Source organism: Sciurus carolinensis, chromosome 5 (genome assembly GCF_902686445.1).
Source record: "Sciurus carolinensis chromosome 5, mSciCar1.2, whole genome shotgun sequence".
Classification (NCBI taxonomy): Eukaryota; Metazoa; Chordata; class Mammalia; order Rodentia; family Sciuridae; genus Sciurus; species Sciurus carolinensis.
Window position 1 is genome coordinate 167,169,765 of NC_062217.1, and position 21,125 is coordinate 167,190,889.

At 48.1% G+C, this 21,125-nt stretch overlaps 1 protein-coding gene across 10 annotated transcripts in view; it reads right to left on the reverse strand.

Moving 5' to 3' along the window:
* The window catches only part of Fgfr2 (fibroblast growth factor receptor 2), a 98,978-nt gene that overhangs the window by 35,266 nt on the left and 42,587 nt on the right, over positions 1-21,125 (reverse strand). For all 10 annotated transcript variants that reach the window (XM_047552137.1, XM_047552136.1, XM_047552135.1 and 7 more), the window contains 2 exons: positions 16,415-16,538; positions 506-696 (listed from right to left, as the gene is read on the reverse strand). In XM_047552137.1, the coding sequence (XP_047408093.1) occupies positions 506-696; positions 16,415-16,538 (315 nt within the window). The remainder of the gene's footprint in view (positions 1-505; positions 697-16,414; positions 16,539-21,125) is intronic.

The window sequence follows — 21,125 nt, forward strand, 5'->3', positions numbered from 1 at the left end:
CAGGGGGGGAAAACATTGAGTGGGCACAGAAACAGGTCCCAAAGCTTATTGCCTAAACCATGTGTGAATGGATTTCAAAGGTTTGAGGGAATTTTTGTAAAAGAAAAAATGTTCCTAGAAGATGGCTACTTAAGTTTGATCCTAACATATTAATAAAAAACATCAGAGTAACATCAGCTCTTTCCATCAACTCCATCCCACTGACACTGCATGACCACCTTGTAGGGGAGACAGTGTCACAGTCCCCACTTTTATAGAGATGCAGCTAAGCCTCACTGTTTGGTCTAAGATTTTAGGGCTGATAAACAGCTGAACTAGTCTGACTCCAAGTTCAGTTGTTCTTCCCCACCCCACAGTTCCCTTCTGATATTTTATTAGCAAGTCTAAAGATCTGCTAATTCCTCAACATACTGGCCAGCCCAAAAAAGAGAATCGTCTCTCAATTCTAAAAGGAAATCAGAGAACCTGGCCAAACCCGGCACCCTGGGATTTGGAAAGTGCTCACCTTCAGAACCTTGAGGTAGGGCAGCCCGTCGGGCCCATATTTACTGCCGTTCTTTTCGACGTGCTTGATCCACTGGATGTGGGGCTGGGCGTCACTGTACACTTTGCACACGAACTCCACATCCCCGCCAACCACCGTGGAGGCGTTCGCCGGCAGTCCAGCCTGGAGGATGGGCCGGTGGGGGGATCGCTCTGAAGGAGAGAGGGGAGAAAGGAGGAGAAGGGGTGGGAGGAGGAAGAGACCCGTCAATAAGCTGTGCCGTCCAGGAGGCTGGAGGGGGACCCACGCCAAAAATGCCTCCCGTCTGCTGGCCAACTCCTCTGGAATAACACGGAGGCTCCATGTACGACAGAAACAACGGACTTCAAAGGAGACCGCTGGAGCACAGTCCTTGTAAAAAGGATCCTTATTTAGAAAAATCAGAAAAGAATGTATTATATCCCAAGTTACTGGTTATCTGTGGCCAACTAATGAATAAAAGGAAAGATTTTATTTTGATAAAAATCTAAAAGACAAATGGCAACAGGCCTCTTCACTTCTTCTACTTGGGATGGTCTCCAAAACTCAAGGTAACCATAAGCTTAACATCACGGGCCAGTGACAAGACACCTCACACACACCCATGGCTCTCCAGAACCAACCAGGGTGGCGGGTTGTCTGGGTTAGCAGACCTTGACTTGGAACTTCTAGGTCCCAGAACGAGAAGCGAATATGTGTTGTATCAGGCAAACTAATTTGGGATCATTTGTTACTTAAGCCATTCATCTGTCCCCAAACCACCCACACAGGCTGAGTGAAGAACCCAGTCACTGTGAATACCAAAAAGGCTCCTATCCTCATGGTGTCTCCTGAGCATTTCTAAGACTTTGAAAAAACTTGCATCCCTTATTTTAAAATAGAAACTAGAAACTGAAGTCTCTAGACCAAACTAGAAACTGGATTCATCTCCACCATGCAGCTTACTCCACTGATCGGTTCTCAATTCACCCATTCATTCATTTGATAAAAGTGAATGTCACTATATGCCAGGAACTACATGAACAAGCAGATATTCCTTGGCTTACTCAGATGTGGCCCTGAAAGAAACACAGGAGATGCCAGTTCCCAAGGCTAGGCTAAGTTTTAGACTGTCTGGGAGGAGGCCTGACACAGGGAAGGCCCGCCATTGCTTCCCAGGTCTCTTTGTCTCGTAGATCTCTCCCTGCAGAGAGTTCTCCACAAAGTGCAGGCCTTCTTGTCCTGTGACTTTGGGGAAGGCCATTCTCCAGTGGAGAGGGGCTCTCTGCAGAAATTCTGTTGAGGCCACAAGCCAAGGTGTGCTGGTATCTACACCCAAGGTTCCTCAAGAATTAAGTAATAACCAACTGAAAGATGGGCTAAGAACCATAACAGACATTTTTCCAAAGAAGACATACAAATGGCGAACAGGTATATGAAAAAATGCTTCATTACTAATTGTCAGCAAAATACAAATCTAAAGCACCATGGGCTATCACCTCACGCCTGTTAGGATGGCTAGGTGAGGACCTAGAGAGGGGTCTCCCACACACGCTGCTGGTGGGGGTGCAGAACAGTGCAGCTGCTATGAAAAACAAGATAGAGGTTCCTTTAAAAAGTCAAAGCAGAACCACCACATGGTCCCCCTCCGAGGTATCCATCCCACAGAACCAGCTCAGCCTCTGAGACGTTAGCACTCCCATGATCCTAGGTACCACTCACAAGTCGAGATGCTGATTCAGTAACAACCCAAATACCCATCAACTGATGAATGAAAAATTTTAAATGTAGTCTCTGCACACAATGGGAAATGATCAGCTTTAAAAAAAAAATGGAAACCTTGCCTTGGATGATGACATGGATGAAGCTGGAGGGACATGACGCTAGCTGAACAGGGCAGCCGCGGGAGCACGGGCCCTGAAGGGCGCGGCTCACGTGAGGTGCCTGCATTAGCCAGCTGCGTACATTCAGGGTGCAGGCTGGCTGCGAGGGCAGGTGGGGAGTTGCTGATATGGGGCATAAACTTTCAGTCAAACAGGATGAATAAATTCCAGAGATCTATACAACCTTGCACCTTACTCAACAATACACAGTGCACACTTGAAGACGTGCTAGGTCAGCAGATCTCACGCGAGGTGTTTCTACAATAAGCTAAATAAGAAGCAAGCTGCTGTGTCTTGTCCACAAGTTCACATGGCAGTGCCAGCAGGAGCCACACTACATACATCCAATCTTTGCTCCATTCACAAACACGATTCCATCCCCATGCCAGCCTCCTCCTTTCTCCCTGAAGGGTGGGTACCACTGCCTTTAACCTGCAGCTTCAAAAACAATCAAGCGAAATGAGGGTGCCCAGGCCAGCCCAACACACCGAGGATGTCTTCACACCACACCGAGGACCCTGGTGCTGTGCTGTAAATCAGAATGATAGATATCTAGGCCTTTCTATATTTGGCCCTTTCAGATTAAAACATCAGTTAGTGGAATTTCTTGGGCAAGAGCCAGACCATGTGCAAATTGATTTTACTGCACAAGCCTACTGCTGGCCCTTTAAAACTTTTAAGCAAGAAAAAGTACAGTAGTTACCCTTCACACATTTATTTCTGGAATCTCCCATGGCTTCATAGATATCTACATTTTCACATTATAAAGATAAGGATGTCAGAGTCCTCAAGAAGTCATTCATCTGTCCCAATAGCACCCATGCAGGCTGAGCAACCAACCCACAAGTCAAGACTTCCAGTTGTTCTGGGCAGAAACTCTCAAACCTTGGCTTCTTCAAATGTCACAGGAACTCCCCGCCACCCTTGGCTGACATGTGTTCCCAGGCCCAGGACAAGGGGCCTGCTGTGCCCCCAGCAGTGACAGAAGTCTGGTTTCAAGGTGGCTGGCTCCGTCCATGGGAGAGAACCGAGTTCAGTCCACTCACGCTCCTCCACGCACCTCCTACCGGGAGATTTAACTGCCCACGGGAAGCCATCCCCTGGGCTGGACGCTGCCAGCTGGGTTCACAAATACACTCCTTTGAACAGGTCAGGAATTAAGATGGCTCATTCCTTCAATTTTAGTTATCAACTCATTCCCTGGCTCAGTGTTCCACTCAAACACGCGTGTGCGGTGTGTGTGTGTGTGTGTGTTTTGAAGATAAATCTTGACAGTGGGCCTAAGATGTCTTTTCTTTGAAACAAAAGTCCTATAAACTCTTTCATATTATAAGCCAGATTTACCAAATTTCAAAACAAGTCCTCTTTCTGAAACACACGAGATTCTAATAAATCGTTTCACAAGCAAACACTGAGCACGTCATACCCAAAACGCTGCCCGCGAACAAGGAGCGCTTTCAGAGCACGCCGCCTCCGGCCCGCGCCAGCCTGCGGCGGGCAATCCGTCACTGGGCAACACTGGCAGGGCCGGCGCAGAGCTGGAGCCCCGCTTGACTTGCGGTCAGAGCACTGCCGAGCGCCAGTTATTAAGTTATTCCACTGCTATCCCGGCTATTTTCACCCAAAGGAAAAGAGAAACCTGTGCAATGGTTTAATGTTATTGCATTTGCAAATTACGGCATGCCAAATGTTACCGCTGGCAGGCTTGAATCTGTCTTTGCAAATTTTCTCACCTTATATGAAATAGCCTCTTAGCCACCCCTTCACCCCTCAGCTCCTTCTCACTTGAGGTACCAAAAACTGCAAGCAGGGCCGCTCTGTAATAGAAACCTTACACCATCTCCCAAAACTTATTACAGCTGCTTTCGGTATAAACTGAAACCTCCAAGAACGTTATTTAAAATGTTTCTAAAAAGTCAGGAGGACTCATGTTTCGTTTCTCCACATCAGGCTTTGATTTCCTTTGCAACCTTATTCTCTGCCCTTAAACAAGTTGGAGAACGAGGCCTGAAGCTCCTGGAAAAGGTCCCGGAATGGCAGCATCTGCCGAGCGCCACGCTCCTCTTCTTGTCCCCTTTGGACATGGATTGCGCCTTGGTGTCCTCTGCCCTGAGGAGCAGGGATCGGGAAAGGACCACGGTGCCTGGACTTCCGTTCTGACTTCTGAGGTGCTGGGGCGAAAGCTAGGCATGGATGGCCATGACGGAGCTGTCCGGGCAGAGGGGACAGGGCAAGAGCAACAATGGCCCTCCAACAACGACCTGCTGCCGGAACCTCACGGGCCCTGGGCGAGCAGAAGCACCAGGGTTTGCAACTTGTGTCAGCAAGCAGAAACAAAAGGGATTATCCAGGAATTATTTCTGCGTGAGAGACGAGAGCCCAGTGCTGGCTCAGCTCTTCTCTGATGTGATGTGATCAAAAGTCACGCCTCCCCACCAGGGGGGACCTGCCATGTTAAGCACAGTTCTCCAACGGCGTGTTTAACTCAGGTGTTCTATAAGGCAGGTTTCTCTCTCCACGAGGGGAGTGAAATACATTCGCGAACAACCACATGGCCCACGAACAGCTCACCTCCCACTCTCAACTGCAATTTTAAAACAGGTATGTTCTGACTCGGCAGGTCGCACATGCCCCCCACGCGGGCCTGAAGCAGGGCGAGATCCTTCATTTAGAAGAGCGACGTCGAGGTCCCTGTGTGAATTCCAAATTAAGACACAATGGAAAGCTGTCCAAAGGGTGTGGCTGCGGTCGGCGGGACAGGACAGTTGGCCACACTGCTGGAATGAGGTTCCACCGAATCAATGCGTATGTAGTAAACACAGACTGGAGCCCTTGGAACACATTCCCTCCCGCCTTCACCCCCTCCCCCTCCCGCTCCATTTTCAAGTGTCCACTTCACTAAAGCAGAAAGCGCAGCTGCTAAGAGGCTAAGTGTCCACACTGGCCCTCTCAAGCCAGGCTCTGTCGCTGGGGGCCATAACCAGCTACAGACTGCAGAGGAAAACACAGCCTGCTTCATTCCAAGAGGTAATTATGGAGCAAAAGAGAAAAAAGAAAATACCTGTGTGACAAAGAATAAATCTTTGTTAATTGACCATTGAAATTTTACAACATGCCAGTCCTCTGCTGGACATAAGAATAGGTTCGCTCCTAAGAGATCTACAGTTTTTGCTCTGACATGGCTAAGGCCATAAAAAGTCCACAGAGCAGAGAGACTCAGTAAACATGCATCCCAGGGATCAGGAGGAGAACCAGGCTCTTAAATTACACCTATAAATTAATCAAGCCCAGAGCCGCTGGTTTCCCAGCACACACTGGTCTCTCTGAGTATTTCTCCCCCAAAAGTTAGGCAGCACTGGTCACAAAGAACCAGCTCAAAACCACTCCCTCTGGCAGCAAGACACCGAGAGTCTGTGGCTCACAGCAAGTTCCCAGCCTTGATCTGGAAGTGGCCAGTCTCCTGCTCTCCCACCCCCATTCACTGAAGGAGCGTGGATCACCTTGCCTGCTCTGCCTCTAAATTAAAATCAAAATTTAATTACCCTTCCTCCGAAATGGCAGTTTCTTAGCAACTGCAAGGAGCTGAATAGGGAAAGAACACCCTGAGATTTGGAAGGCAAGTGAAAACAACTGAGAATTCTGTTTTCTAAAGCCCAGCCTAGCTTTTTTCTAAAGAATAGGCAGTGGTTGCTTTGATGCATAAAAATGCACCAAACCACTTAGCAGGAGGCTCAGTGAGGAGGAAGAGGAGACCGATCAAAGCCCTCTGAAGTTGGAGGGGCCAGATAACCTGCTGAAGACTTCATGACTCACTACAATCACTAGAGTTCATTGCCTCGTCAAGGCTCCGCCCCAGACACCCAAGCCAGACAGGCTAAATCCAGTTGGGGTCTGAGTTTTGTTTTGTTTTGTTTTCCCCAAGTTTTAAAAATGATCAGCAGAAAAAGGTAAGGCCGGGTTGGGAAGAAGTCGTACACTTTGGGAAGGAGTCCCACTGGTCAGGGTCAGTACTTCAGTTTGCCATGTTCTGAACAGATGAGGGCCCTGGATGCTGGGCACCCTGGGTGACTTAAACAAAACTACACCCTGCAGCTGGCTAGATTGCTGCCCTCTCCTCTTCCAGTGTTGTTCTTCTGCCCCCCTCCCCTCTTTGCTGCACGGTCACCTGGGCGCTTCACCTTCTGGTCAGACATCTGCTTCTGGACACTCGTGCAGAATGGAGCTGGAGATCCAGCATCGTTTTGCAGAGACAGCAGAGTCTGCAGAACGAGCTTGTTTAGGGAAAGATGAAGTGTCTTCCCTGCAGCGCTAAAGTCACAAAGTGACTCGTGAGGCTGCACCATGTGAAATGCTAGAAGCCAAACACCACTAATTCCTTTGTGCTTGTTCACCGGGGTGGACGGGCAGGGTGCAGTGCAGGGGGCGTCTACAGCCTGGGAAGATGAAGCACCTTCCCTGATTGATGTCACAGACCATATGATTTGGTTGAGGACTGAGTAGCTTCTACCTGCAGGGTGTCAATCGGATTTTTTTTTTTTCTTACATTCAATTTAACTTTTATTGTGGTTGAAAACACAGGCTCCACAGAAAGGGGCAGAAAAATCCCAAAACCTGAGTTGTTATCAAAGAGCAGAATTTTTCAGATCATCAAATCAAAGGGGATTCAGTAGAATAAATTAAATAGAATGAATGAATCTTCTGCTTAAGACAAAATACAGGAACGGGGCTGTATGTGTTATTTACACCTACAACGTTTAAGATATCAAGCCCGTGACTTCAAAAAATTAAGCCAGAGCCGACTACTCTTTGGTGACCAGAAAGCCATGCCAAATGCAGATTTTAAAAATGCCTTTCTTTTTGTTAAAAGGAAAAATGGCTTTGAGATAATGAGAAAGTTCCAGAGACGGACAGAGGCAATGGCCACACAACAGTATGAATGTGCTAAACCTCGCAGAAGCATCTATTCAAAAATGCTAAATTAATGGTAAATTTTATGCTATGCATCTCTTACCACCATTTTTGAAGAAAAGATGAGGTGAAGGTGACATTACGACAGAGTGCATAGATACATCTCTAGGGTCACGGGAAACGTCTGTTCTCAGATAGCTAAGCGTGTTTATCTCCTCCAGTTTACTAAATGAGAGCTTTGCTATCTTCAATACAAAGAGTCCACACGAGGTCCCTCCCTGGACCGTGCTCCAGGGTGGACACTGATGTAAACTCCGACGTCAGGTCTCTGCAGGCTCCCTCCTGAGGAGTGGGGGTAAACACAGCTGAGAGCAGTCCTGCAGGGCAGGGACAGGAGCAGTCTCAGGAATGCAAGATTATCAGCTGGTGTCTGCAGAGCTGGGTTTCCTTCATGGGAAAAGCACGCTGGAGAAGTTAGTTGGTTTTCTGGTTTGTTTTTTTTTTTAATTGTTTAGGAATTAAATATACCCTTTTGTTAGAAAGGCTGAACTCCAAATTAGAGTAGTTTTTTCCTAAATGATTTGCAAAAAAAGCTAAAAACCAAACCAGTGGCAAACCCCCAAAGTCAAAATGAATTTCCTTAGGTTTAAAATGTTTCGCAACTATCTAACAAAAAGTAAGACCCCTTTCGATATCTGTCCTATAAAAATATTCACACAGGTGCCTAATAAATAGGTGTAGACAAAGCTTGTCATTGCAGCGTTCTTTTTTTTGTAACTGGAAAACAAAAGATGAGCGCAGCCTCAGTGTGATTAATGACTTTTACTATATGCGTGACAGCCTAGCACACTGCTGCTAGTGAGGATGAAGAAGATCGGCGTGGACGGACACGGAAGGATGTCCACGGCGCAACTGTTCATAGCTTTCATCCGCTTTCATCCTCTGAAACGCCTTTCTTCTAGAGGAAGTCCAGAAAGATCTATGCTAATCTCAGATATGTTTTGCTCCTGGGGTGGATCGAGCAGTAGGAAAAGCTTTCAGCCCATCTGAGCAAACAAGAAATGCCTCCCTTTGGCACCAACAGCACGGGAGGTTGAACAATAAACCCCATTTGTTTTCTTGGGGACAAAACTCAGACACTGGAAATAACTGTGGTCCGAGATATTCCTCGGGACAAGCATCACCTAAAGAGAGGCTTTGAAATGGTCGCCAGATTCCAAAAGGCTCAGATCCAAACTTCAGTTCCCTGCTCTGGTGGGACCGGACGTCTCAGTCAGCCCCCACCCAGCCGGTAACAGCACTCCATGATGATCTTACATACAGGATGGCTTTGCTTCTTTAGGACAAAGCCAAAGATTTAAAGACTACAGCTTTCACCTTTCCATCTCATTCCAGGGCATATACCCAACCAGTAAGATAAGAACTTCCTTTTCCAAATCAATCACAGCTTCCAAGACCCTTCCAGACAGAATAGCCAGTGCTCCTCCCTCCACACCACCACCCCCTGATCTGATGGAGGCACTCTCTGACTCAAGTCCCTACAGGCCTTGGGAGAATCCTACCTGACGATGCTCTAGGAGAAGAAAGAAGGTGGAGTCCACCCAGATCCAGGAATCTCCAACCCACTCGTTCTCTCCCCACTGTGACGGGTTGGGATCTTTCACACTATGCAATGAGGACTCCCAGAGGACCAGTGTGTCCCATTCGAGTGACTGTCCCACGTAAGGCCAAGTTCAGGCTGTGCTGACATTATGGGCTCCACAGACAGAGGGCTCAGCATCACAATAGAGTAAATACAGGCAACGCCAGCTGGAGTGTTCCGATCTATTCTCCAAACAGGGACAATGACAATCTCACTGCCCCATATCTCTCTTCTCAGAAGCAGAACAACTTCTCCAGAGCAACATCAGCGACCTCTGCCATCTCCTCCCCACCAGCCCTGCTATAGTGAGAGATGCAACAGAACCCTTGAAGCCACCCTTCCAATCAGACCCACTCTCCCAGTGAGACAACAGCCTGTCCCATCCTCCCTTCTCCTGCATGTGGAATGAATGGGACATGAGCAGGGGAGTAAGTGGCGGGGTCCTGAGGGAAAGAGTTCGAGAGAGCAAACCAGCGGATGCACCTCTTGGAAGGGGAGGACCTCAGCGGCACCTCCCCACGTGCGCCACAGGGAGGTGGCGTGAAACGTCCCAGCAGGGCCCCTCGGTTTACACAGGTAGCTGTTGATTAAGGTGGGTGAATACTGAACACCCTGCTTCAGAATTTAAACAACATTAAGAACTACGGAAGTCCAAATATAAATAACTCATTAACTTATTTGTCTACTACAGGTTAGTATGCCTCATCTGAAATGCTGGGGACCAAAAATCTTTCAGATTTTGAACTTTCTCAGGTGTCAAAATATGTGCATAGATCTTACCAGCGGAGCATCCCTAAATCTAAACTTTAAAATGCTCCAAAACAAAACTTTTAGATTGCCAATGTGACAATGTTCGGTCTATAATTCGATCAATATGATGCTCAAAAAGTTTCGGATTTCAGCCAGGCAAGGTGGCATATACCTGTAATCCCAGAAATTTGGGAGGCTGAGGCTGGAGGATCACAAGTTCAAAGCCAGCCTCAGCCACTTAGCAAGGCACTAAGCAACTTAGCAAGACCCTGTCTCAAAATAAAACAAAACGGGCTGGGCATATGGCTCAGTGGTTAAGGGCCCCTAGGGTCAATCCCTGGGACCAAAAAAAAAAAAAAGTTTTGGATTTAAGCTTTGGGACTTTCAGATCAGGGATGCTCAGCTGTATTTCAATTTGGTACGCAGAAACCTGGCTAAGTTCTGGAACACTGTGCCTGCTGCACATGAACCCACATCTTCAGGCCAAGCTTTCTGCACCCAGGCCTCACCTGCATCTCACCTGCAGGTACAGCAAAAAGACCTGTTTCTTACATACAACTGCCAAACATTAACCTGATCATAACACTGATCCTAACACTTCTGCATCCTCTTTGCTCACAGTCCCAATGCCAAAGATCAGTCACAGACCAAATATCAGCCCTCTCTCCAGCCACCTCAGCTGGGCCTCCTGCCAGAATCGAAAGCAATCAATAAAGTTTCCTTCCTCAACTGTGGACCAAAGGGCACCTGTCAGCTTGCAGAGGACATGGTAAAAATGCTGATATGGTCAAGTGCTAACATGCCCCATCCACGCTGGCTCCACGGGCACCACCTGCTCCCAGAGCCCAGAGGGAGTCACCTCAGCTGGGAAAGTACTTAGTTGCCAGTCAGTGTTGGAGCCGTCACGCTGTCCGCTGGCCAGCCTTTGTCCCTGGAAGTCCTGCTGCGAAACAGGAATGAAGAACAGCTCTGTCGCAATTGGACACTCATTAAACAGTAGCAACCTGGGGTTTTGAAATTACTGTCCTGGAGGAAGGGCTGAGACCGAGCACTCCTTTAATCAGGGATGGGCTATGGGTCTCACTGGGGACAGGAGAAGGGGTGTGGGATCACCTACTGAGGGTCCCCTGGGGTTGTTACTAACAGCACTGCCCTTCTCACCACCTCGCCCTCTCCGGGCACTGCACAGAAAGTGGGTCACCACCCTCGAGGTACAGCTGAGGAAACTGAGCCTCGGAAACGCCATCACTTCCTAAGGCCATGGAGCTGGCAAAGGATGGAAACAGGATGCAACACCCCTCCAACTCCATGATTCCCACCTGAACCTCCAAAGAGACCCCCACAGGCCAATGGTGGTAACCAAGGGTTTGGAGAAAAGGCCAAAACAGCTGCCCAAGCCAAAAAGCAGCAGCAGGTACGTGCTTCCCGCTCAACCACTGCTCCAGAGTCACTCACAAAGGGCCCTGCCATGACCCACTACCCTGCAAGCCACCTCCATCCCATCTCCGTAGAGGGGCTTTCTGCCTCCCTCCAGCTGAACTGCAGAACTCTACACTGACACACAAGGCCAGCGTCAGCGTCAGGCACCAAGTCTTGGCCTCAGAGCAAGGAATGGAAAAGCATTCACCGGCGGCAAGCTCACAGAGATGGAAAAACCAACGGAGGCCAGGCCAGGAGGCTCGAGGTCAGAAGGCTTCCAGTTCAGAACATCGTAGGACTCTGGAGAGCAGAGATAACAGAGCCCTACAACCAGAAGGGGAGCCTGGGCATGCGGTGCACCGAAGGACTTCCAGGGACTCTCCTCATCACAGGGCAGAACAAAAGCCCATGGCAGGGTGGAAACTCAGTCTAAGACGGGATCCTCCTCAGGAGAAAGGGAGTCGGGATAATCCTGATGCTGCTGGGCCCAGAGATGAACTCGCCTGCTAACTAACTAGGCCACCACCTCCTCACTGATGTGAACGCCACTCTGCTCCACGTTCATGGGGGGTCCACACTCACACTCCAGATGTGGTTCAGGGCCTCTGACTCTAAGTCTCTGAACCATCACACCGGAGCCTCTGTCTTCCCAGGACTGAGGCTGTCCAGTGCCTCTGCACGATCTGTGTAGTCTCTCCTCCTGCTGGGGCTGGGGACTGGGCTGCCAGTCGCTCAGTGCCGGGGGGCTGAGAATGAGTGACGCCTCATTCCTCCTGAACGCACACCTGAGGGGGAGCTAGCAGGAATGGATTCCTTCAAGCTCTCAGGCTGTGTCCCGTCATGTCCAGAGCGGAGTTACAGAGGATTTATGTCAAGGCGAGTCAACAGAGCCATTGTGGTCTGCCACCAGGCAAGTTGGGGCTGGTGCTGAAGCTTGCATGTTCCCCATCCAAACAGAGGGCAGTGCAGCCCCCGATGGGCCCCCACCAGCCACACCAACCCTGACTACTGCTTGCGGCTTCAACTCCAGAGTGGGGGTGAAGTTCTAGAAACTTAAAGCAACAGGGGAGAAGACACGGCTAGCCTCAAAAGTCCAGCCTCAGCAAATGCACTTGTCACCCAAAACACTTAATGCCAGGTGGGTGGTCTCAGGGGGTACAGAACGGGAAACCCAAAGAGGAAAAGTCAAAGGGTCTTTGTGGGTGAGGAAGAGCAACCAGTCTTTTGAATACTTCCACCTCCTGTGGTTTTTGAGCTAGAGGTCAGGTGGGGTAGCAGAAGCTCCTTCTCAGTCACTGATGGTACACACCACAGTGAACACAACAGGAAGGAGCTGCTGTGCACTGAACTCGGAGTCAAGAACACCTAGACTGAGACCTCACTCTGCTGACTTCTTCAAGCCCTTACACAAACCTCTCGCCCTCCTGGGCTAGATTTCCCCTGCGTGGGAAATGGACAGGGTGGAGCTTAGGATCAAAAAGCCAACTCGATGAACTTCAAGCATTTGAACTCTATGATTCTCTTCTGCAAGTGCAGCAACCAAATCAGTCTCAGGATGGCCTGTGATAGTGTCAATCAAAGGTGGAACTAGGAAATGGGAATAGCAGCCACTGGCCAGTTCTGTTGGTACCAAAATGGTATTGAGTCTGTTTAATAAAACTTCTGACTGAGGCAAATGAAAGCTATTCAACATAGCTTCTAACCCTCAAAAGAATCCAGCTTGGGAAGGGAGGAAACTGGCACTGGTGGCTAGTCACCTACATGCCAAGGTGGCATGTTCACCTGCTAACCCACCTGAGGTCTCAAGATAATTGTGGGTTGAATTGTGGCCCAAGAGGAACTGTCTATGTCCAAACCCCTGAACCAAGGAGGTGGATTTATAAAGACACCAAGTCTTTGCAGATGTGATGAAGTTAAGGATATAGAGATTAGACCATCCTGGATTTAGGGTGGGCTCTGAATCCAGTGACACAGGTGTCCTCATTAGACAAAGACAGAGGAAGTTTTGAGATGCAGAAGAGGGATGTGTGAAGGTAGAGACAGACAGAAGTGATACATCTCCAAGTCAAAGAACACCAAGGACTGACTGGAAGTTGTGACAGAGCCATAAAGCTCTGGTGACATCTTGACTTTGGACTTCTGTGTATGTACTATTCCAAACAAACTTGTTGGGGTCATTTGTTATAGCAGTTGTAGGAAACTAATACAACCATCCAAGGAATGAAGCAAGGATCATCATTCCTATCTAACTGATGACAAAACGGAGGTTCAGAAGAGCTAAGTCACTTGTCCCAACTCTCCTGGTACCCAGGTGTGCCCTCAGACAGACCTGCTAACTCATGTCACACCACCAAGCTGCTTCTGTTTCTGACACGCGTGGGTCAAGCACAGCGAGAGTGAAGAGTCCATGACTTATCCTAGATGCAGCTTCTTGGTGGCAGGGCTCCCGACGAACCAGCTTCAGCATCCCTGACTGATGAACCACAGCAAAGACTTACCACCTCCTACAGCCAGCTATTTTTATTATTGCCACAATTCCTGAGACAGGAGCTTCGTGCTCATTTTCCCTTGCAGTAAATGGCTGAAAAGTAATGGTGTCAATTTTAATGAAGATCATGCAGGCTCCTAAAAGGGCTCCCACAAACGCAAGCCTTCCCCTCCCCACAACTGTTTAATTCCAGGGCACGATCACGTCACTTAAATTACACGGCCTTTACATTAAAGTGCTTATGGGGGATACCTTTGCAAGGAAGGATTTCAGTGAAAAGATCTCACCCATTTGATGCTTCCTCACATCTGAGCCACAAACCTATGTATCATAGCAACAAAGATAAAACCTCACGAGAATGTGAGCAAGAATAGAGTTCCTGACCCCCCTGGAGCAGGGGGTCGCTGATAAGCCATGATCACACAATGATACACTAAATTTGGGCCCAGGGGCCACCAGAAACTTGCTGCTGAAGCCTGAATCATTCTTGTTTCCTTTGCTGAGATGTTCAGAAGGACTGCCAACTCCGTAAGTCTACACGAGGCTCTTTCGCTGACTCAATTCTTATTTTATTACTGCTTCTCAAAGCAATTACTAGGGTTCTCAGCAAAGATGAGAGTATTTCACGCCTCCATCTTTACTGAAAATGTCTTATACTCCACTGACTTTTGGCTTCTATTTATAAAGAAGGTTCAAGGCTTGGAAAATTATTGGGAGTGGAGCTTTAATGGATATTCCCAACCAGCATTGTGTCATTATTGGCCCGCACTGAGCTGGGCCATCTCCCAATTTTGTGACATAATCAGGCCTCTCTCTGCATTACTCCATACACTGCAGGCTCCCTCCACATTACCCACTGAATCACACGCTCTTTTCAACAAGACCGATTGCCAGGGGATTAACATTAGACAGCACAATTCCATTATTCAGCAGCCCAATTCAAATCCCAACCCTAAACTCTAAGAGAGATTTCAGGGCTTCACAGGGATGAGCTGCCAGAAAGCTCAAAGGGGAGGCGAGTGAGGGGCTTCTGAATGCTTGACATGACAACTCAACGTAAAAGCCGCCCTAAGCAAGAGCCTGCTGCTACAGTGGCCGTGACAGCACTCTGGGATTCCTGGAGTGGCCCCAGCCAATCTCAGTGAACAATTTATAGACCTATGCCGAGCATGATCCCTGAAGACGGCTAGAGCACCATTGGTTTCTTCCCCCCACAATAAACTACTTAATGACAAAATTAGGTATTTAGAACTTTTCACCCAAGATCTAACTTGCTTCACTTCAAGTCAAATTCAGGACACATGCAGCCCCAAGTAAATTCCAAGTCATGTACTCTTTGCGCTTTATAGTGCATTAATGCCCAAATATATATTAACCATTTTCTTCTCATATTTGACTGTTAGGCCTCTTTGTGTCTGCTTTGTAAAATATATAAACATAGTAATTCTAAGAATCATACCACAAATATCTCTATGAGAAAAGAGGACTCGGAGTCATTCTTTATCCATAGGATAGATAGTATACAAAGGTCTATCAAATTCCACATAAGGCTTCAGAATGACTCAAATGTTCAAATAAATCTTCTTTTCACTCAATGCTTATAAAATGCAAATAAAGGCTTTATCTTGCTTTCTAAAGCAGAGTGTCTTGTGAATTTAACTTCATTTAATTTGACAGAAAAGCAAAATGGTTTTAATTTTCAGTTAACTTAAATCTTCAATTAGCCAAATCTACGCCATTTAGTTAACCTCATCTTTTGAAAGGTTTTTAATGGCTCTGGGGGCAATTCAAGTACCTGTGGAATCTCTCTCTGCAAAGAGTTAACACATTTTACGAAAGAAGAAGAAATAACTCAAGTGAGGCGACACTGGGAGTACCTGCACAGGAAATGAGGTAGGAGGCTGTTGACAGAGCAGAGTGGGTGGACACGTGCTCACAGAGCTACCAATAGTCACATTAAAGCAACACGGGTCCACGCCAGCCCCGAGTCGAGTCTTTACCAGAAGTCAGTAACTTGCACATAGAACAGGGCACACCCATTAGGTAACCCAAAGAAAGGCCCAAGAACAGGGACAGATAGCTTCCACTGCCACTCCCACAACCAGGAGACATCTTAGGTGCAGATCCACAGGTTAGCGATCCTCCGAGACAGAGGAGCACCCTCTTGTCATCAGTTACAACAAAACCCATCCTAACAGGCAAAACTTGGGAAGAAATATGGGCTTGCAAGACACTGGGCTACACGAACTTAAGATGTCTCATTAAAATGCCTCTTCCTCCATGCCCTCTGCCCAAGAGTACTTACAAACTCATCCACGGGGTTCCCTCTGCACAGAGGAAGGGCCTTCCAGGAACAGCCCCTGACCCCGAGTGTCTGGCAACTCCCGACGCAAGGGCCCCTGCAGCCAGTGTGGGCCCAGTGCTGGTGACACCTTTTCCTTTCCTCTTCAGCCCACGAGACACAACTGTCCTTCCTTAGGAAATGTTGCCTCTGTTTTAAAAGCAAAGTTCTCCTACAGCATATCTGACTCCTTTTCCACACACACTTTCAGAAAAATATCTCAGCTTCAAGAACGCTAGACAATTCATACCCTGTCCACCTTATAAAAGGTTAGGTCTGGGGACCCTGAAGACACTGCAAAACCCAGAAAACCCAGCAGATCAGGAATCTGAAGAGGCAAATGACAGAAAAATCCTTCCTGACTCAGTGTTTGTGTGTCGATATAGTGGCAAAAAAATTTTCCCCTTGAGGAACAAGTGAATCCACTTTCGTGGCTTCAACTAGAACAGGCTGTGCAAGGGGCCCTGGAGGAGCGACTCACCGACGACGTCGAGGTGGTAGGTGTGATTGATGGACCCGTACTCGTTCTCTACCACACACGTGTAATTCCCTTTGTCGGAGGGGACCACGCTTTCCATAATAAGACTCCAGTGCTGGTTTCGTACCTGCAAAGATCCAAGTAAAGGTGGTTATTCAATCATCTCCGCACAGAATACCAGGCACTTTGCTTTCTTACTTTAAAATGAAGTTGGTTGGGGCTGGGAATAAAGCTCAGAGGTAGAAAGCGTGCTTGGCATGGGCCAAGGCCCTGGGTTCAACCCCCAGCATCCAAAAAGGAAAGAAAAAAGCAGAACAAGAAGCCCAGGGAGGCAGGGCAGGGAGTGCAAAGAAGAATCACCTGGATTCCACGCTGTGCTCATAAATGGCATTCAGAATGGTAACAAAGGAAAATAATCACCTTTATCGCGTGAACGCCTATGAGGCGGACACTGGTACATTCACACACTCAGGTATACAGGGCGCCTGGGCTGTCATGGATTGACCGATTCCTCCAGGAGAACCTGAGTGACCAGACGGCCTGCACAGCAGCCCACAGTGTCAACACCCTGAGCAGGCGAGCTATGAGGTCACTCATCCACTGGAACCCTCAGCCCTACAGCACCCATGAACCATCCAAAGCTAACACTGATGAGCACCAACTATATGGTAGGCACCTCCCGGAGCCCTCCATCCTGACTGAGCCCAGTTAGTTCTCCCCAGGAGCCACGAGGCAAGTTCCATCACTGTTCCTGAGCTTTCTGGTTTGGAGCCCCTCCCTTCTTTCTTCAAGGTTTTCCCATGCTGTCTAGAAACCTGGAGAAGTTTCAGCTGAGAACAGATCTGCTCTTTCTATCCATCCCCAGTGCTGGTTCAGGAGATGCCTGTTCCCTAGACATATCCAGAATTCCAAATATGGGAGCAATGAATCCTTATGAAACAAGTTATATACCCATTTGTTTGCAAACTTCTTGAGACTTTGCAAAGATAAGCAGCACGTGTAAAAACACACTATGGAGACTCCTACCCAGTCTGCACATATTGAACAGACTAGATTCCAGCATTCTCACCCTGCTTTTGAAACATTTCAATAGACTAAGATTTTTAAACAAAACTGAAGTTTGCTCACCAGGAAAAAAAAAATGCAAATTTCAGTATCTTTAGTGTTCACGGCTTTAATATTTCCATCCAAATCATTGTCAGCATTTTGGACCAGGCACTCCAGAGAAATGGAAAGAAAAAACAAAAAGTGGGGGCCAACTAATCTCAGCTATGGGTTCAGGCATTTCGGGTGACCTTCTGAACCATACCCTGGGCACCACAAGGGTTTTCAGCCTTAATCACTTAAAAACCGATAAGACACACAGAGCCTTTGCGAGCACAGGGGAGGTTCAAGGAACCAAACTAGAGAATAAAGAAGATCGCCTCGTAACTACTCCAGTTATAAAAGCGGGAAGGCAGGTGGCTGTCCTCTCTGCCAACAGAGGTAAGAGATCACAGGCACTGGCCTGGGCCCTGCGGCGTCCACGTTAGCAGTGGCACTTCACAGACTTCCTGCAGTCACCCCCACCGAGTTCAGACAAGACCACCACCCATCACCGCCAGCCCCGTGGAGGATCACCAGGGGACCGGGACTCCTCTCAAGAGCACAGGCATTGAGTCCTGGGCCGTCACCCCACTCAGATGCCACGACCCTGGGGGTCATCTTGCGGTCCCACGTGGAGCTGGTGACAGGAAACTGATCTGTCTCAAGTGAGATTCCTGCCACTGAAGTGCCCCTGGGCATCTGGTCCACCAAGGACAAAGTCTGTCCTCCACTCAGGGAGCCTGTGCGCGTGGCTGGGCCATAACATGTCAGAGAACCACAGCAAAGGGCTAGGTCTCTTTAGGAGGGAGAAAATCCTCCCAGGTGGGGGGGCGTTCTGAAGCAGGAGGTGTGGACACCACAGGGCCCGGCTCTGTGAGACCTACCTCTCAGTCCTGGCCCCTGGGGGCCACCTGCAGCTGCAGGACAGAGAGTCCAAGAGGCAGGTGCCAGCTCTCTGGCTCACCCAGAGGCAGGTGGCCCCACAAGGAGACGCTCCTTCACCCAGGGGTACATATACGGTTCCCCCCTTGCCTCTGAGGCACCAGTCACACGGAGGGCAAGTTAGGCAGGCCGCAGAGGCCAGCGTCACCGAGCCACGTAATCCAGCGTGTAGCCCTGCTGTAAATATTCAGTTCTTTGAGCCCCGCTCAGATGTCATGCGCATAAGCCCTTAATCACAGCACTGCCTGCCTCTGGACCTGCTCCAAACTGTCAATGTCTTTCTTGCGCCTGGACCCAGATTTGGCACATGGCATATTCCAAATGGAACTGAACCTGAACTGCGTGGGGAGGGGACATTAAATCTTGGCATATGCAGCTCGGCATGGCAGCTGCCGTCCCCCGCTCCTGGGGCACGTGGTCAGCCGAGGTCTCTGGTTGGGGCTGTGGCATTCCGCACAAGATCCCTCTTCGGGGACCATGAGCCCTCAATACCGACTTCCTGGAGATGTGCTACAAATATTAATAAGTTAATATTCATAAAATGCTTTGACAATGAGAAGCACATTTACCAAACAGGAGTTCCCCACCCTCCCAGAACCTGGGTGGTGGGTCAACATTGCAACCATGCGGTACTGTTTAATATTCATTTTTTACACCACTGATCCAGTATTTGATTCCTTGACATACCACCAGTCCCGAATGTTACAAGCAGTGGCATTTTCTAAATGGATACCAGTGGGGCTCTGGCTGGCACTTCAGTAGGGGACAGCCTACCACTAATTAGTGGCTGCTTAATAGCAAGCCAAACAGCAACAGTAACTCTATAAAAATTGAGACAAAGCACAAAGTTAAATCCCTGTGTTTCCATGGCAAGCGTCAGTAAAAACTCAAAGCATCTACCCTCCAACAAAACCAACGATGCACCCCTCCTGGCATTTTCTAAGCCCCTCCCCTTCTTAGGGCTCCGATCATTTTGTACAATTATTTTGAACATATGCCATCTTTGCTTACACTGAACAGAGACTGTAAGATACCCAATAAACACTGGAAAAAATGCATAACCTCATTAACAAGCAGGGATATGCAAATTAAAATAATAATGAGACACTGTTATTCACCAGCTGATTAACAAAAATTAGAAGGATCCGTGTCATTCAGTACTTGGAGGGAGGAGGGAGACTCAAACTGAGAACAGGAACATCCATTGAGAGAAACCTTTTTGTAGAAGACTTTGGTGGTACCTATTAAAATTAGCAATGCATTTTTTTTTTCAACCTGGTTAATTCCACTTCTAGGAAACTAGCCCACAGAAATTGCATGATTACTTCAAGGCATGTGAAAAAAACCTGCTTCAAGTGCTGGAACAACCCAAAACTGCAATCCATCAAGTAGAGTCGTTAATAACGTATAGGTCACCCTACAGGAACTAATGTGTAGCTGGTTCCGATGGAACAGTATACAGTCTAAAAGAAGGAGACGATCTCATGTTCAGCCCTGGTAAGATGTCATCAGAGTAAATGATAAATGACAAAAAAAAAAAAAAAAAAAGAAACAGGTTGAATACAAGCAAGGATATTTGTGATTCCATTTTATTAAAAAAAAAAAAAAAAAAAAATCCGAACACTGTACACAGCACAAACCCCCTAAGCTGTGAGCAGGCGGAACGAAAACAGCTGACATCAGAAAGCAGACAGCAAGCTGGGAGCCATGTGCTTTAATTAAACGGTCAGAGTATGAATGCTGTTTACTTCTTCCTCGTTTTCACTTTTCAAACTTAAACAGAAATCACACACACAACAAAAAGTAAATCAGGAAAGTCCCTCAGCCAGCTACGCAGCCCGGGATCCCGCAACACAAGGCTGAGTCCCTGGGCCCAGGGGTCTCTAGCTGACACACACACAGGTCAGGAGGAAAAACCCATGTCAACCAACACACACCCAATTCTTTATTTTCATTCCTGCCCACGGCCAAGTCTTTGTGGAATTCATCCTTATTTTCCATCTGCCAAGTAACAGAATTAGAGAGCACGGGGCTTCAAAACTATGTTCACTGCAGTCCTTTTTAAAATAACATTTCAATACTGAAACAAAGCAGAGAGGAGCTCAGGGCCTGAACTCTCTCGCTCCAGTACAAAAAGCAGATTCCACAAACATTCCACACCCTGTCCACGCGAAGACAAAAGGTGGCCCAGACAGGTCCTCTCAGAATGCTTGTTACCCAAATCTCCCAAGGTGCCTGTTAAATCCTCAGCTACCTTCAGGTGATGACAAGGAATGCAGATTTAGGCTGTGTAGCACCCAAATGTTAAGGTCAAGGGTTAAAGGTCAAAGACCCAAACTGTCACCTGGATGTTTGTCTTCCACATTGCAAAATAAAAAGCCAACATTTCCAAATACCCAGGTGTTCGACAGCAAGTGGAATAAACATCCTGAAGCTGTCCTCTGCGCCAGGTCGAACACTGTCCACGTGACGGTCACCACTCCCATGACTTCCTTCCACCCACAGCAGGGCCTAATGCGTCCAGGAAGACAGCAATCCCTCGAAACCCTGGCCTGTGGGAAGCCACCCCAGGAACTACAAGTCTACACAGGCCAGCTGTCATTAAGATGCATAAAAAACCCTCCTCTCCCACCCCAAGTCCCACTCTCAGCAGGCTCCTGGCTCCAGAACACCCCTTGGAAACAGG